Genomic DNA, 17,179 nt, shown 5'->3' with positions numbered 1-17,179 from the left:
TAAAATGTCATTCTACTGTTTTTTGGCTTGCATTATTTCTGATGAGAAATCTAAAGAGTTTATGTTACTTCCCTTGTGTAATGTATATTTTTTTACTCTCTCTGCTTTGAAATTTTTCTTTTTATCACTTGTTTTCAGCAATTATGATACTCCTTAGTGTGGAATTTTTCTTTGTGCTTCCCCTTCATGGCATTCATTGAGCTTCCTGGATCTATAAGTTTTATAGTTTTCATCACATATGGACAAATTTCAGAAATTATTTTTTCAATTTTTTTGGTCTTTGACCTCCTTCCCCCCATCCTTTCTCTCCTTCTAAGACTCCAATTGCATGTTAGACTGCTTGATTTTGTCCCAGAGGTCACTGATATTTTTTTAATTTGTTCTTTTTTTTTCCTCTGTGCTTCAGTTTTGATAGTTTCTATTGCTATATCTTCAAGCTCACCATTTTTGTTTTTGTTTTTGCAGTTTCTAATCTGCTGTTAAGTTCATCAGTAAAATTATCATTTCAGATATTATATTGTTTATCTATCTATCTTCTTTTATACATTCCATTCTCTCCTCATTAAGTTCATGTTTTCCTTTAAATTCTTGAGTCTATTCATAACATTTATAATAGCTTTAGTCCTTATCTGTCAATTTCATTATTTATGTAACTTCTATGTCTATTTCTTTTGACTGATTTCTCTCCTGGTTAGGGGTTAGATTTCCCTGCTTGTTTGTATATAAAGTAACTTTTAACTGGATGCTGGACTCTGTTCTTAGAGGCGGTTACCTATTAATCAGCTTATTCCTTTTGAAAGTTGTTTTTAAACTTGTGGAAGGGCAGTCCTAGAGTAGCCTTCACTCTAAGTCTTGTTTATCCACTCCACTAAGGTGTGACTCTCCTGTGGTATCTCCTGAATGCTCCATGTATTCACTGAGGTGTCTCTACTATGGCTTGTGAGAACTCAAACTATTCCCAGTTCTGTGTGAGCTCTGAGAATTGTTTGCCTTACAGCTCCCAGTTAATTATTCTTTTTCCTGGCAGTAGTTCTTTGCCCAATATCCTGGAATTTCACTCTATGAATGCACAGATTGGTATTCAGCTAAAGACCAGGAGAACCCAGACGTAGATTGGTATTCAGCTAAAGACCAGGAGAACCTTATATAGACTTCTGGAGCTTTTTCTCTGCTAGTACTCTGCCTTGCAAAGTCTAGCTGCCTTGACCTCCCTAAACTCTACTCTCTGTCTCTTCAAACACAATAAAATCACCAGATTCTGTTTTGGTTTCCTCTCCCTGCCCTGGGACCCAGAAACTGCCTCCAGGCAGGGCTCATTTGCTTCCTTCTTCACAGTCCTGAACTACCTGTTGTCTAATATCTGAAAACAGTTGTTTCACATATTTTATCCAGTCTTCTAGGTGTTTCCAGAGGGAAGAAAATTCCCATAGAAGTTACCCCTTCATGGGCAGAAGCAGTAGTCTTCATGTTTTGGATTTTAATAAACTGAAATCAAGATTAACAACATCAGATCTTAATGCTTGCAAATTTTCTGTTGAGGGCTCACTTTCATGTGTTCTCCCTCATATTTACCGAGTAAATATGTCCCTTGACTGCTTCATCCACCCTCTCAAACTTCTCATTCTCACTGTTCAGGGTATAGCCCATTTCACAACTTTCCATTCCTTTTAAACTTAAACTTTCTTCTACTGCATTCAAAGCTGTTCTTTCTGTCTGTTTAGTCTTTGCCTGTGTTATTTGTAAAAGACTCTATATGTTGACAAGGGCAGTGAACCCTCTGAAGCTACTGAGTCTCACCACCATTAGAAGCAACATTATCCATGACCTTGCCAAATAAAGAAAAAGCCAGTGAAAATGTCCAAAGATTGCCTGAATCTGTCTGACCTAGGACAGGCTAAGAAAGTAATATAAATAGCATAAGATGACCCTGAAGCTACTCAAAGAATGCTTCTGAGTCTGCATGCGTATGTGATATAAAGAAGGTGCTTACTCAAGGGAAAAGGAGCCAATGTTTGTTGAATGCCTACTAAATGCCAGATACTACACCAGGGGTTAGCAAACTTTTTCTGTTAAGGGCCAAATAGTAGATATTTTAGGCTTTGTGGGCCATGTGGTTTTGTTGCAACTAAACATCCCTGCCATTATAGTTATAGTGTAAAAGCAGCTGTATATAATACATAAGCAAATGGTGTGACTGTGCTCCAATAAAACATTATTTACAACCGTCTTGGTGCTGAATTTTTGGATCTGAGTCTAAAAGCAAAAATAAACATGTGGGACTATATCAAACTAAAAAGCTTCTGCTTAACAAAGGAAACCATCAACAAAATGAAAAGGCAACCTACTGAATGGGAGAAAATATTTGCAAATCATATATCCTATAAGGGACTTAACATCAAAAATATAGTAAGAACTCAAACAACTCAATAGCAAAAAAACAATCTGACTAAAAAATGGGCAGAGGGTCCAAATAGACATTTTTCTAAAGAAGACCTACAGATGGCCAACAGGCACATGAAAAGCTGTTCAACATCATTAATCATCAGGGAAATGCAATTTAAAACTACAATGAGATATCACCTTAGATCCTGTTACAATGGCAATTATCAAAAAGGCAAGAAATAACAAGTGTTGGTAAGGATGTGGAGAAAAGGGAACCCTTGTGCACTGTTGATGGGGATGTACATTGGTACAGCCACTACAGAAAACAGTATGAAGGTTCTGCAAAAAATTAAAAACAGAACTACCATATGATCCAGCTATTCCACTTCTGGGTATTTATCCAAAGAAAACAAAAACACTATTCAAAAAAGACATAAGCACCCCTACATTCACTGCGGCATTATTTACAATAGCCAAAATATGGAAACAACCTAACTGCCCATAGATGGATGACTGGATAAAGAAGATGTGTGTGTGTGTGTGTGTGTGTGTGTGTGTGTATGTGTGTGTGTGTGTGTCTAATACTACTAAGCCATAAAAAAGAAGGAAATCTTGCCATTTGTGACAATAGGAATGGACCTTAAGGGTATTATGCTAAGTGAAATAAATCAGATAGAGAAAGACAAATACTGTATGATTTCAGTTATATGTGGAATCTAAAAAAACAAGTGAACAAGCAAAACAAAACACATAGTTACAGAGAACAGACTGGTGGTTACCTGAGGGAAAGGAGTTTGGAGGGTGGGTGAAATGGGTGAAGGGGGTCAATTGTATGATAATGGATGGTAACTAGACTTATTGTGGTGATCACTTTGCAGTGTATACAAATATCAAATCATTATGTTGTACATCTGAACTAATATAATGTTATATACCAATGTTACCTCTATTAAAAAAAGTTTTACAGGACTTCCCTGATGGCCAATGGTTAAGAATCTGCCTTCCAACGCAGGGGATGTGAGTTCAAGCTCTGCTTGGGAAACTAAGATCCCACATGCCGTGGGGCAACTAAGCCTGCACACTCTAGAGGCTGCGCACCACAACTGGAGAGCCCGCACGCCACAACTACTGAGCCCGCGCACTCTGGAGTCCAAAACCCACAACTAGAGAGCCCGGGTGCCGCATCTACTGAGCCTGCGTGCCACAACTAGAGAGAAGCCCACACACTGCAAAGAAGAGCCAGCATACTGCAACTAAAGACGCGATGTGGCCAAATAAATAAATAATTAAAAAAATTTTTTTTAAATATTTACAAAAACAGATGGAGAGTAGGGCTTGGGCTGAATTGCCAAACCTTGCATTATGTTATGTGCTTTACAAATTAGGTAAAACCATGTGGAAATGCTAATATTCAACCACTTTATCCTTTAAAAATAGAAATTTCATATGGTTCAAACTATTATGTTAATTCATTTAATCTTCACAATAGACTTTCAAGGGTATTAACATCATCTTCATTTTGCAGATGAGGAAAATGAAATTCATATGATAAGTAACTTACCCAAATGACAGCAATACTGGGATTTGATGAACTTGGATTGTCTGCTTGCTTGTTTCTCTCATACACACACACAATTAAACATATGCTGATACAAATTCGCTCAGTGTAGTGGCTCCCCCACACCTAAATTTGTTATTCTACTTACCAATAAAGAAATATCGAGTTTTGATAATTTTTATTAGAAAGAAAATAAACCTGATTCTCAAATGAGTCACTCTCTTCTTTATCAAGTCACTATAATCATACCAATTCATCATTTAGTTGTTTATTGTCATAGATGTCAACTTAATGGAGCTCTGAACAACTCAGATGAGTGAATGTATAAAATACTATGTTTAGAAAAAAAAAATACTACATTTGATCCTGCAGAGCATACAAAAATGAGGAAGAGACTTCTTACTCCCAATTTTTAGAATTTACAAAAGGGAGGAACACAAGTATACAAATTAAAATATAATTAGGTTTGTTTAATTTGTTTAACTTAAGGGACATTTGGTTCCTTTCTCTGGGAAGCCATTTTTTCTCCACCCCATCTGTTAGAGAAATTGGTTGTTTCCTCTTCTATGATCCCACTGCATTTACATAAACTTCAATTGCCACTGTTTATATATCTGTCTCACACTATACTTTGCAAAAAACCTGAGGAATAGGACCTTATGCTTGCAACTTTAAGGGCCAGTGTGGTTACTGGCCTATAAGAGTTGTTACACAAATGTCAAGTGAATGAATAGACGGATGAAAGAAACAGTAATAGCCAAAGGTCAGCCATATATTAGACATCATCTAGTACAGACTACTTCAATCTTCAAAATAAATGTAGGAGTAACTATATTTGTAACTACTGACTCTTAGTTTTCACGAAACTCTGGGAGTATTATTTGTGTTTTATGGTTATAGAGACTGAGACCCAAAGGGTTTAATCAAGTTATTTGTGGTTAGTCAGGTAAGTAATGGAGCCAGGTGAGAGGAATAAGGAAGCAAAGAACAAAAATACGGAAAAATAAAAATAATTTAAATAGAAAAACAAATAGAAACTAATTTCTAAGATGGTTGAAGAAAGTGTCATGGGAAGAGGGATATAGGCAAAGTTTCTTAAGGAAAGGTCTTGAAGAAAAGAGATAATTGCTATAGGTATTCTAGGTAGAAGGAACAGTATGATTAAATAACAGAGTGGAGCACGAAGTATGTCCGAAGAACAGCAAAAGGAATATTTAGCTAAAGTGGAGATACATGTGGTATCATACTCAATCATTTATTCAAGAAATATTTATTGAGCAATTACTCCGGGCCTGTATGGGAAAATAAACCTAGAGGGGAAGTTTCATACTCAAGAATGAAGGTTTTAAATGACAGCATAAAAATCTGTACAGACATAAGCACATATTGGGTTGCCATTGAAGATAAGGGAGGCTGAATGTGACTTGTTGTGCACTTTAGAAATACTAACCTTGCAGCAATGGATGGAATGACTATAGTGGAGGTTATGAGTTTACTTAGTAGGTAGGTAACTATAGTGTGGCAGGTATGTGGTAACAGGGAGAGTCTGTACTGGGACAGCAGCTCCTATAAAGTGGAGGGTGGGGATCTAGTATCAGGGGAATGTTTATAATTTGACACCTGCCAAACACAAATCGTCAGGGAGAAGTTACAGGAGAAAATGGTCTCCATCAGAAGGATCAAAGTAGATGACATTCCCTCATTCACGAATTCTTTTTAATTAAAAAAAAAAAGGAATAAGTCATGTGTATGATTTTTTATTTTTATTTCATAGAAAAGCCACTGTATAATGATTCTGTTTATAAATGATCTCATTTTCAATGTGAAAGTATTTAATATTTAGTAAGTAGCTTTCTGACTCCTAACACATGTCTAAAGACCTCTGGTCCTAAAATTCCTAATTTCTCAAATTCTGAATGAACATTCCTTAGCCAATGATGGAACCACAGAAGACCATTAGTAATCGCAAAAGAAAAAAAGGGGGTGGGGCACAACAAAAAAGTATTAAAAACTGAAGAATTTTTCTTCCATTGTATAAGTATTATTAAAACCTGGAGTTTTAAAAACTACATATATTCAAATTGTCTGCATTATAATAAAGTGCCGTGACATAATTCACAGTGTTAAAATTATTTCTACTCTCTGGAAACCAAGAGTGTCCTTGTTAAAGTGTAAAAAGATTTCGTCTACCCGCAACTCCTTGTTCTCACAGCTGAACTGTCACAGCATGAAAACATTCCCCTACTGGTCAAGCTTTAGATACCTATTTCCCTGGTGAAAGAGTGTAAAAGGAACTGAAAGAGTTATTGACAATTCATACAGTATCCCACATCGCATTAGAGTACAACTACAAGCAAAGAAAATATTTTAACTCTGAAGACAGATGGGGCAACAATGTTTTAAATGATTGTTAACTTCACTGAATAGTACTGAAAATGTCAAGATTGTAGTCTATCAGGTCTGAAAGAGACTCAAGATTATACAAGAATCTACTTATAAGAAGTCTATTTCTTTGTCCTGTTTGCTAAGTCAAAGGTTAATGAGAAGTACACTGAAGAAAACACCTCCTGTGTTACTGCAAAGTATTTCTCATGCAACATAGAAACGTAAATGAACAAATATTTTAATCTAGTTCTTCACTAACTTCCTTTAAAATACAGCTTTACTGATGTATAATTTACATGCTATAAAATTTACTCTTTTTTGTGTGTATTCAATTCAATGATTTTTAGCAAATTTACAGAGTTGTGCAACCATCACCACAATCTAATTTTAGAACATTTCCACCATCCCAAACTATTAACTTTTTTTTTTTGCTTGCTCTTTTTATTTTTTAACATCTTTATTGGAATATAATTGCTTTACAATGTGGTGTTAGTTTCTGCTGTATAACAAAGTGAATCAGCTGTATGTATACAGATATCCCCATATCCCCTCCCTCTTGCATCTCCCTCTCGCCCTCCCTATCCCACCCCTCTAGGTGGTCACAAAGCACTGAGCTGATCTCCCTGTGCTACGCGGCTGCTTCCCACTAGCTATCTATTTTACATTTGGTAGTGTATATATGTCAATGCCACTCTCTCACTTCGTCCCAGCTTACCCTTCCCCCCACCCCCGTGTCCTTAAGTCCATTCTCTGTGTCTGCATCTTTATTCCTGTCCTGCCCCTAGGTTCCTCAGAACCTTTTTTTTTAAAAATTAGATTCCATATATATGTGTTAGCATACGGTATTTGTTTTTCTCTTTCTGACTTACTTCACAATGTATGACAGACTCTAGGTCCATCCACCTCACTACAAATAACTCAATTTTGTTTCTTTTTATGGCTGAGTAATATTCCATTGTACATATGTGCCACACCTTCATCCATTCATCTGTCGATGGACACTTAGGTTGCTTCCATGTCCTGGCTATTGTAAATAGTGCTGCAATGAACATTGTGGTACATGACTCTTTTTGAATTATGGTTTTCTCAGGGTATATGCCCAGTAGTGGGATTGCTGGGTCATACGGTAGTTCTAATTTTAGTTTTTCAAGGAACCTCCATACTGTCCTCCACAGTGGCTGTATCAATTTACATTCCCACCAACAGTGCAAGAGGGTTCCCTTTTCTCCACACCCTCTCCAGCATTCACTGCTTGCAGATTTTTTGATGATGGCAATTCTGACCGGTGTGAGGTGATACCTCATTGTAGTTTTGATTTGCATTTCTCTAACGATTAGTGATGTTGAGCATCCTTTCATGTGTCTGTTGGCAATCTGTACATCCTCTTTGGAGAAATGTCTATTTAGGTCTTCTGCCCATTTTTGCATTAGGTTGTTTTTTTGATATTGAGCTGCATGAGCTGCTTGTATATTTTGGAGATTAATCCTTCGTCAGTTGCTTCGTTTGCAAATATTTTCTCCCATTCTGAGGGCTGTCTTTTCATCTTGTTTATGGTTTCCTTTGCTGTGCAAAAGCTTTTAAGTTTCATTAGGTCCCATTTGTTTATTTTTGTTTTTATTTCCATTTCTCTAGGAAGTGGGTCAAAAAGGATCTTGCTATGATTTATGTCAGAGTGTTCTGCCTATGTTTTCCTCTAAGAGTTTTATAGTGTCTGGCCTTACATTTAGGTCTTTAATCCAACTTGAGTTTATTTTTGTGTATGGTGTTAGGGAATGTTCTAATTTCATTCTTTTACATGGAGCTGTCCAGTTTTCCCAGCACCACTTATTGTAACTTCTTGATCTAAGATATTTCTATCAATTTATGGAAGCCACTGGTATCTAAAGCTACTATATGTTCAAAGCCACACAAATTTCTGCAACTGAGCAGGAAAAGTACAAACTAACCTCGCTTTTAATGACCTTTATAACCAATCCTCTACACTGGCACTTGGAAGAAAATGTTCAGGTGCTTTCTCTGAAAGTTAAACCATCCTAAATATTCAGTTATGGCACATAGTCTTGGAAAGAAATTAATTATATTTTTGTTGGTAACACATTTCAGGCTGTTTACACAGCTGACATTTCTCAGCTGTACCCAATTCATACCCTAAGCTGTGAGGACGATCTTATTTTGTAGCAGATGCCTCCACTTGAGTGATTTAAATAAGTATAAAAACACCATCATTGCCTGCAACAATATAGATTACAAGCACCAGCTTTATGAGTTTTTATAGTCCTAATGAAAGAAAGGTTTCATGACATTTCTTTGGCTAGAAGCTCCTTAGAAGACTACAGTTATAAGCAATTTTTGCCAAAACTCAAGCACTGGAGTTAGTGGATCTGCTATGGCACCGATTAAAAGCAGCTTGGCCCTAAACATCTTTGTTGTATCAATCATGAAGCTCAAGGCAACATCCTGCCAATATGGCAACATATGCTCTGGGGAGGTATAGGCAGGCATCACTTGACAGGTTCTGGGACAAGGTGGAAATATGAAAAATGAGGCAGTAAGAATCAAGTTTCTTAATGGAGATTCCCTCTTGTGTCTGCTGTGACTTATAGTACCAGGTAGCATCACAGACTTCCATATGGTAAGTTTTAGATGCTTTCCATATTTTCCCATAGTAATAAAATTGCATAGAACTCTTTGGTAAAAAATTAAATAAAGATCATTAAAATGTGAGATCATTAAAATGTGAGACAGTGCCAACTCAAGTCAATGATTTAACAACTAAAATGTATAAGGTACTATGTTACAGAAGAATTTATTGTATTTCACTGATTTTGCCTATCACTCTTGGAACTTGCTTCTGATAAGCCTATTTCAGCCTGGTTTCTACAGGTGTGGAGCCCAAGAGCAGCTGGCATTTCCAACCCTATTAAGACCCACATCTCTGGACCTTATTACCTTAAACCAGACAATTATTTTTGCTTCAAACTTTTTATCATAGAAATTTTCAAACATACATAAAACTTGAGAGAATAGTATAAAAAAATCAAATATACACGTTACCCACCTTCAACAATGATCAATAGACAGCTAATTTGGATTTATCTATATCCCCACTCACTCCTCCAACCCCAGAGGTTATTTTGAAGCAAATCTCAGGTACCGTTTCATTTACGTAAACCAGTCAGTTCCTGCCTGTGATCTCTTTCTGAGTTATGTTAATATTAATTATAATACTGACTCTCATTTACTGAGTGTCTACTATGAGGCAAGTACTGTATATATATATTATCGTTAATCCTCATCACAATTCTTCAGATCAGTGAGGTAACTGAAACTCAGAGAATTTAAGTAACATGCTCAATCTTAATTATTTTCTTCTATTAAAGTTATTATTTATTGTAGCAGGTTATTAGACAATGCTAAGAACATTTCTGGTTTCCTCACGTCTTCTCGGGTAAACAGAAAGCTATCATTTATGTATGTTACTCTCTTAATTTTATAAAAATAAATGTATCACATTTTCTATCAGTCTAATGGGGAAAAAACAAACTAAAAACAACAACCACATCCTTACTAACTTAGCCATGGACAACCAACCAATAACTCTAATGATATACTATAATGTCAATATTAAAATCAGTTGTTTATAAATAAATGTAACTGCCTATACACAAATAATTTTTTTCTGAAGGGTTCACTTAAAAAACAAATTTTGCTATCTTCTGATTATTTTTAAAGTTTCATAATCCATAAAACATTTTCCAAAGGCACAGTGTTTAGATTGTGGAATAATTAGACTCAAGTGGCATCTACATAAACAGATTGTTCAAAAATGTTTCTGTCTTCCACAAAGAATTCCTTTAGATTAAAGTATATGATGGTAGTGCTGAGAGAGGAGTAGTAATTATTATCCAGATAGAAATGTAATATTTACTAGAAAATAAGAATTGGTAATTAAACTCTTAGCCATAATCATTATTTGGGTATTTATTGTTAGAAGATGTTTACAGAGTCTTAACATCTTTTTAGCCCTATTTACTTTAAAAATAAGACTTACTTCAAAATTCTTGAAACATTCTAATTTTTTACTTTAAAAGAAAAATGGGTATCTGGTTAGAACAACCAAGATTATGATAAAAGTAGCCAAAATGGCCTCTTCAGATGATAAAATTTACTCTCTTGGAAAAGAATAATCACTGGAAACAGGACAGAGATAGGAAACATTTCAAAATTTACAACAGGAAAATTATTATGAGTAGACGTAATAATAGTTAAAATTACAGACTAGGTCTTTTCTTCGAGTTTTTTATGGTAGTGAAAATTATGAGTGTGTTTAAGAATAAAGTGCTATTAATATTAACTATAAAAAGTAACTTTTTAAAGTACAGGTCTAACTATTGGAGATGCAGTTTTAAAATTAAATAAAATGATTAGATTGATTTTGAAGTATCTGTAATTTAGGGAAAAAATTTTTGTGTTTGGGACATTTCATTAGTAATATCTGAATACCTGTATTTTTTTAATCAAGGAAAAATTTAAGTCAAATCAAGCAGCATCAAGTTCCTGATATTGATGTTGTAACATTACCAAGAGAATGCTGATATACTTGGCTTATTGACACCAGTTCTGCAAGTGAACTCAAATTATTACAATTCGTCTTATCCTCAACATTATTTGATTTATAAAATTCTTCCAATGGATTCAAAGCATTTGATTCTGCTTAATATCACTGCCAATTAGACTGAAAGTGGCAAAAGAGAGAGGAGGATATAAAACTGCCAACTCAGCTGTCACTTACGGAGTCATCTGTGGCAGAAGATGGCCACCCCTCCCATAACTGATGGCGAACAGGGATACTCGTAAGGTCATACACATTTCTCTTTACCTATAAAAAGAAAGAGAATAATTAAAATAGGGTTTCCACATGACTTATGTTAGTTGCCAGTCAATTTACGTGATACACTGTGTTTCCTCTGTTTTCGAGACTCAAAACAAGAATTTGAAACTAGGAAAACACAAATCATAAAAATTTTATTAAAAAATCTAAACCAATTTTAAACTAAGGTTAGATGAAATAATAGTTCAAGCAACAACCCCCCACCCCACCCCGCTGATTATTTTTATATTCCTGGATGGCTTCAAGTTTCTTTTCAGTCAAGAAACTTCAAGTACACAGTTCACGTAGGACAGACTACATGACCTAATTTATAATTATACATTTTAATAATCTATTTAATTTTAACAATGACTCAAGATATGCAATGGTTCAAATAAAAGATACATCCCTAGTTTCTAAGTGCGACAGAAAAGGGTGTTAGTTTTTTTTCCAAGGGGGTGGAAGGAAAAACCTGAAGTTTCCTTCATTGTTTTATGTACGTTTCAAGGATATAACAACTTATTAATAAAGCAGCACAGGGTTATTTCTTTGAAATAATTCCAAATTAGAAACTATTTCAACAGAATATTTATTAGCTGAGAGCCATCCATTAATATGCTATTTAGGCCCTTCCCCAAAAGAAAATATAGTAATGATAGTTTTTATTTTAAATACTGGTAAAGTTAAAAAACTGTTTCTCTCAAAAGTAACATTATACCTTTTAACTTTATTTGTTTGTTTGTTTATTTTTGGCCACACCCACGCGGCTGGTGGGATCTTAGTTCCCCAACTAGGGATGGAGCCTGCGCCCACAGCAATGAAAGTGCGGAGTCTTAACCACTGGACTGCCAGGGAATTCCCAATACCTTTTAACTTTAAAAGGAGAAGAGGTAAGTGATTTATCAGAATAAAGTGTTGGAAGGTTAAACTCTTTTACCCAGTAATTATCATATCTTTCTTTAGATTTTTTTTCTAAATAGATTACAAAAATTCTCTTTCATTCCATATTTACAAACAAAATAAATTATCAAATCGTAAGAATGAAGAGATCATCCACCTTAGCTAACTCTTCAGGTTAGTTCTGGGGTTACCCTGCTGTAACAATGAAGCTAATTTTGAAATGCTGCACATAATAAGTTCTATAATGACTTCAATGTGGAAAACAAGCAGCATTCATTCATGTTTTTAAAATGCAGAAGCCTGAAGTATCGTGTTGTCCAATTACAGCATTTTGTATCACATTACTGTATACTATACATAAACACATCTAAGTTACCATTCCAGTGAAAGAGAGAAATATATTCACTGGGGAAAGAAAGAAACAAAACAAAACCCAGAACTTAATCTATTTTTATCTCTAATGTACACCTGTGAAAAAAGACTTAGTAAATGAGAACTGAGGCGCTTGGGGGCATGGTTTGATCCCCACTCAATTCAAACAAACAGCTTTTTTTCACAGATTCTTAGCAATGGCCAGTCTACCATGCAGTATTTTGTTTATGGTCGGTCACATCAAGTTTGGAAATTTTCATTAGTCATTATCAACCCAACAATTTAACCAAATGCAATCTAACCTCTTACCACTTCCACTAGCTAGGACTATTCTGTCACGCTTAAACATTGGTGCTCTTGGGGGAAAGGTGTTCCATAAACACAAAGTATTATTATAATTGTTTATTAATAAAAGAAAGTGAGAGGACAAAAGAAGGGAGTATGAGGAAATTTTAGGTCTCAAGGCAAAAAATTCCTTTCTTAAAGTTAGTTTTAATTATGTTGTCTAGATAAGCCAAGGGTCAGCAGCTATTTTGAAGGTGGAGGGGAAGGCAGGACAAATATTTACATCTGTTGGAAAGGTGGCAAGGCTACCCTTGCATTGGAGAATATACACAAATACTATGAGTTGAGTATATAAACAAATAACTCTGGAGTGGGATTCTTTAAATTCCACCTTAATTCCAAAACACAACAACATGGTATTATGAAATAAACAGTATTTTTCTTCTTTCATTAACTCATCTGTAACTGCACTGAATGAATAACATTCCTTTGCTATTCTAAGCCTGAAAAGCATGTTCTGGCTATAGTGTTATGTTGGTATAAAGCACAACGCCAGACTGATGTGCTGAACAAAAGTGATCAAAGTTAGAGTAATGTTAGCCATTGCACAAGTATTTGGCTTCATTGTTCTCCCCAGAATGACATCTGTTAAGCAACTTGTCATAGAATAAACTGGTTAATGCAGAAAGAACTTGGCTGAGAGGGTACAACGTAAACCATATTTGGCTAATGTTTGATTGTTCCAATGGAAAAGCTAAATTCACAGTGTTTCTGAAAGTAAGCCAAAAGAACCTCGTGTTAAACCATAATCACTAAACAACAACATAAGTGAAAACAAATTAGTTTTTCAAAAATAATTCCATGTTTATCAGTGCTGAAGCCATAGGCAGATTTTACCATTATATGGAAGAAAGACAAGTGATAAGACAGCAAAAGTACATAATGAATGATGGTCTTATTAATAGAGATTTAAAAATTCTACTGTCTTTATTGATGATCTTATTTAATTAAAATTTTAAGTGACAATTCTGTAGGGAAGAAAAAAATCAGAAATGTACACAAAGCAAAAGTAAAAATGATTCTTTTAAAAAATTAGTCTTCTAGGAAAGCTGAATGACAAAATATAGCTAAGTATAAAATGAAGCAGATGAATTTATGGTCATCATGAATCAAATGAAGGACACAGTTTTCTCAGAGAGAGAAGGATGGAGGAACAGAGGAGGGAGAGAGGAAGGACTAAAGGGAAGGGGAGAAAAGGGGGGCCAGGCGAGGGGGAAGGTTGAGAGACTGATTGATTTGAGAGATTTAAGAGCACTTGAGAGAGGCAGAAAGAACACACATACAGGCTAGGATGCTGTAGCTGGCATGCCCAGCTGCAATTACTGTGCTACTTCTGATGGAGTTTCATCTTTAGAGATTTGTGTTAAATTCCAGTTAAGGACAAGTGGCACTTCACAGGGTAACATTTCCTAAGGGCCTTTTTGTCTTACATACTTTCTTTGATCAGCATTGGCTCAAGATTATGCTGAATCTTCATAATCTTTTCAATTCTTGTTATGCATTAAGCTCTAAATCTATGAGATTTTAGGCTGCTAAACTATGCAAATGTTTCAATTAGTTCTGAAAAAATTTAATAAATGCTTTGATTACCAGCTGAACATTAAAATTATGTTACAAACTATACTGTATATGGATTAAGTGTTCTAGATTGACAATAGATTTTCCAGAGCTTATTTTCCAGATTTTCTAAAAGGACAGTTTCACTTCTCCCCCATTGCTTCATATGAGACAGTTGTTTGTGACTAAGAAAAAAATATTTGAATCAGATTACCTTGAAATAGTACAGAATTAATGCAGTATTGATATATTTCCTTATATTTGTTTTCACTGTTAATAAAACAATGTAAGCAATAATCTCCACTTCAAACTTCATATTTCCTCATTGTGGAAATTTCAATGATAAACACAGCACTGGGAAAAAGATCATTTTTTTATGACCTGCTCAAAATAAAATTATGTAAGACATTCATCTCCCACAAAATTTTGAGTTCCATAAATTTTCAAACCGTTTTATATTTCAGTTAAATTTTATCAGAATTTCTTAGAAAAAAAATTCTTAGGAAGTTACTCTGCTAAAGGCCGAATTTTGAGGCTCAGATTAGCCTTAAATGAGCTGTCTGTAGCTATTCAAACTGAAAAATATAAAACTTGGTAGATAACTTTGTCAGCTGTATTTTATAGCTAAATGTTGTGAGCTAAATGTTGGTCACACTATTGAAAAACATTTTAGGGAGTTTTAAATTTCATTCAGGTATTATCCAAGTGAAAGCAGATTCTGATTATAGAAAAGCCACAAAGTTTGAGGTATTGTGGCATAATGAGAAGCAGAGAACTAGATTTCTAGTCCTAATTCTGCTGTTACTGTGGTGCAAGTTGGTGGAAACTGAGACCTAGTTTATTCAATATTCGAAAAGAATAAAACAAGATCACTACTTATTTTCAAAGCTCTAAAATTCTATGATTTTTTGAAAATATTGGCGTTAATCCCAGATACAGGAAAAGAAGAGCTAAGTATATTTAAGATAAACAAGTAAAGAGGGAATGTTTAAAACCATTAAGACTAGAAAATGAAAGAAAAATAGTAAAGAGTGATTAATACAAGACATCAAAAAGGAAAATTGCAAATAATTTCGGTTAAGAAATACAGATATTATTACATTTATAAACATTTTAAGTGAATTTTTCTTCTTGGACAAAGAAAAGTCTTAGTTTTTGCTTTTAACTGCACTGAAAAGTCTAGATTTTTTTTTTTTAAAGAAAAGACTAAATAATACTCTTCTCCCAGGAGATCTCATTTAAAAATAAAACCTGTCATACTGGTTTTCCAAATAACTATTTCATCAACCAAACAGGCTATGGTTTTGCCAGAATACTACAAGCTAAGTGATACAGTTGTAAAGTTCTATTAATTTATTTCAACATCTTTAAAATTTTGAAATCTGGCCTATGACTTTTCACATATCAAATATTTTAATATGGCAAAAAATAGAAACCAAATATTTAATTGCCGTGGGCTTAGAACAGTTATCAATTTGTTAGCACTCTAGTTTCTTGATTTTCTGAATTAAGAATACTATGACAGATTACAACCCTTACAATAAAGCACCCTGAAACTACTTATATGTATCTCATTCTCTTATCAGTCTTAGAAGAAAGAGGCCTTTGGTCACATTAGAACCGGAGCTTATCCAAGTTTTAGAGTATCAAAATTTGAACTCCAAGTAATTCACAACATCAAATGATGCTCCAGTTAAGAGTTTGCTAAATAATAACTGCACTGAATAAATAAGTATTTGTGTGTGTGTGCGTTTTAAGTAAGACATACAGACTAGGCTTAGTTCCAGTTTCTTAGCAATCACTGGTGCTCTGAAAGGCTTATAATAGTTAAGAAACCAATCACTTCTGATACAGACTGGGTTTTGAACACATACTTCATATCTAAGGACTTTTTCTTGTTTTTTAACATATTGTATACTCGTTGCAATTGCACATGGATTTGTTTTACTATGATGCAAGTTAAAACCCTCCTAAAAATCCTTCTTGAACAAAAACACTTGAAACCGGATGGTGCAAGGGGAATGAGAAGGTGGCATCAGTAATCAAATGTTAATTAGCAAGCTTTTTTTCCCCCCTTCCCTCAGGGCTGGCCTGTGTTGGAGAATTCAAATCAGAAATCAATGCTTCAAGTGTTTAACTATTACTTCTTCTCATTAACCATTTAAGAGACTCAGCAATTCTCTCCTCATAAAAACAGTAACTCGAGACATTTCTTTTTCTCAAATACCATCTTTGCAGAAAACAATGAGGATGTTGTTTGAAGAAAACAGTAAAATTGAAGTTGCTTTCAACCTGGCTTTAGGCTGCGTTCTGTTCTATTAAAACATTTTTTGGCTCTAACTGAATTCTTCATTCCAACAACTGTAACTAAGTTTTACTTTGTACCATACTTTAAAAACTTATTTCACCTCTTACTTGTCTGCAAAGAAATCTGACAACCGGCATCTTAAGAGATTACCAGGAATGATGACAATAAAGTTAAGCAAATATGGAAAGTAGTTTGAATGCATATAGTTAGAAATGGATTTTAGCCATCCTGAGAAACTATCAAGGATAAGATTTAACACTTTCATTAGAAACATGGTTATATTCAGAATTTCCTATCCTAAAAGTTTGGTGTGGGTGAAAATGATATAAAAATTGCAATGTTAGATCATAAAGTAACTGAACTAATGGCCATAAATTTATTAAAATTAATTCATATCTTTAGTTAAAGGTTAAGCCTGGATTTTAAAAGAGAACTCTTAAAGAGTGAAGAAAACGTTTATAAATGAGCAAGGCTGAGTATGTTTCACAAATGGGAACAATTA

At 34.5% G+C, this 17,179-nt stretch overlaps 1 protein-coding gene across 3 annotated transcripts in view; it reads right to left on the bottom strand.

Annotated features, from left to right (window-relative positions):
- The window catches only part of FAF1 (Fas associated factor 1), a 485,610-nt gene that overhangs the window by 199,595 nt on the left and 268,836 nt on the right, over nucleotides 1-17,179 (bottom strand). For all 3 annotated transcript variants that reach the window (XM_082429645.1, XM_082429644.1, XM_082429646.1), the window contains one exon: nucleotides 11,118-11,204. In XM_082429645.1, the coding sequence (XP_082285771.1) occupies nucleotides 11,118-11,204 (87 nt within the window). The remainder of the gene's footprint in view (nucleotides 1-11,117; nucleotides 11,205-17,179) is intronic.

The sequence above is a fragment of the Balaenoptera physalus genome, assembly GCF_965194825.1.
Source record: "Balaenoptera physalus genome assembly, chromosome: 1".
Classification (NCBI taxonomy): domain Eukaryota; kingdom Metazoa; phylum Chordata; class Mammalia; order Artiodactyla; family Balaenopteridae; genus Balaenoptera; species Balaenoptera physalus.
Note: the sequence above shows the minus strand (reverse complement) of the source record. Positions and strands in the feature narration are given on the sequence as shown.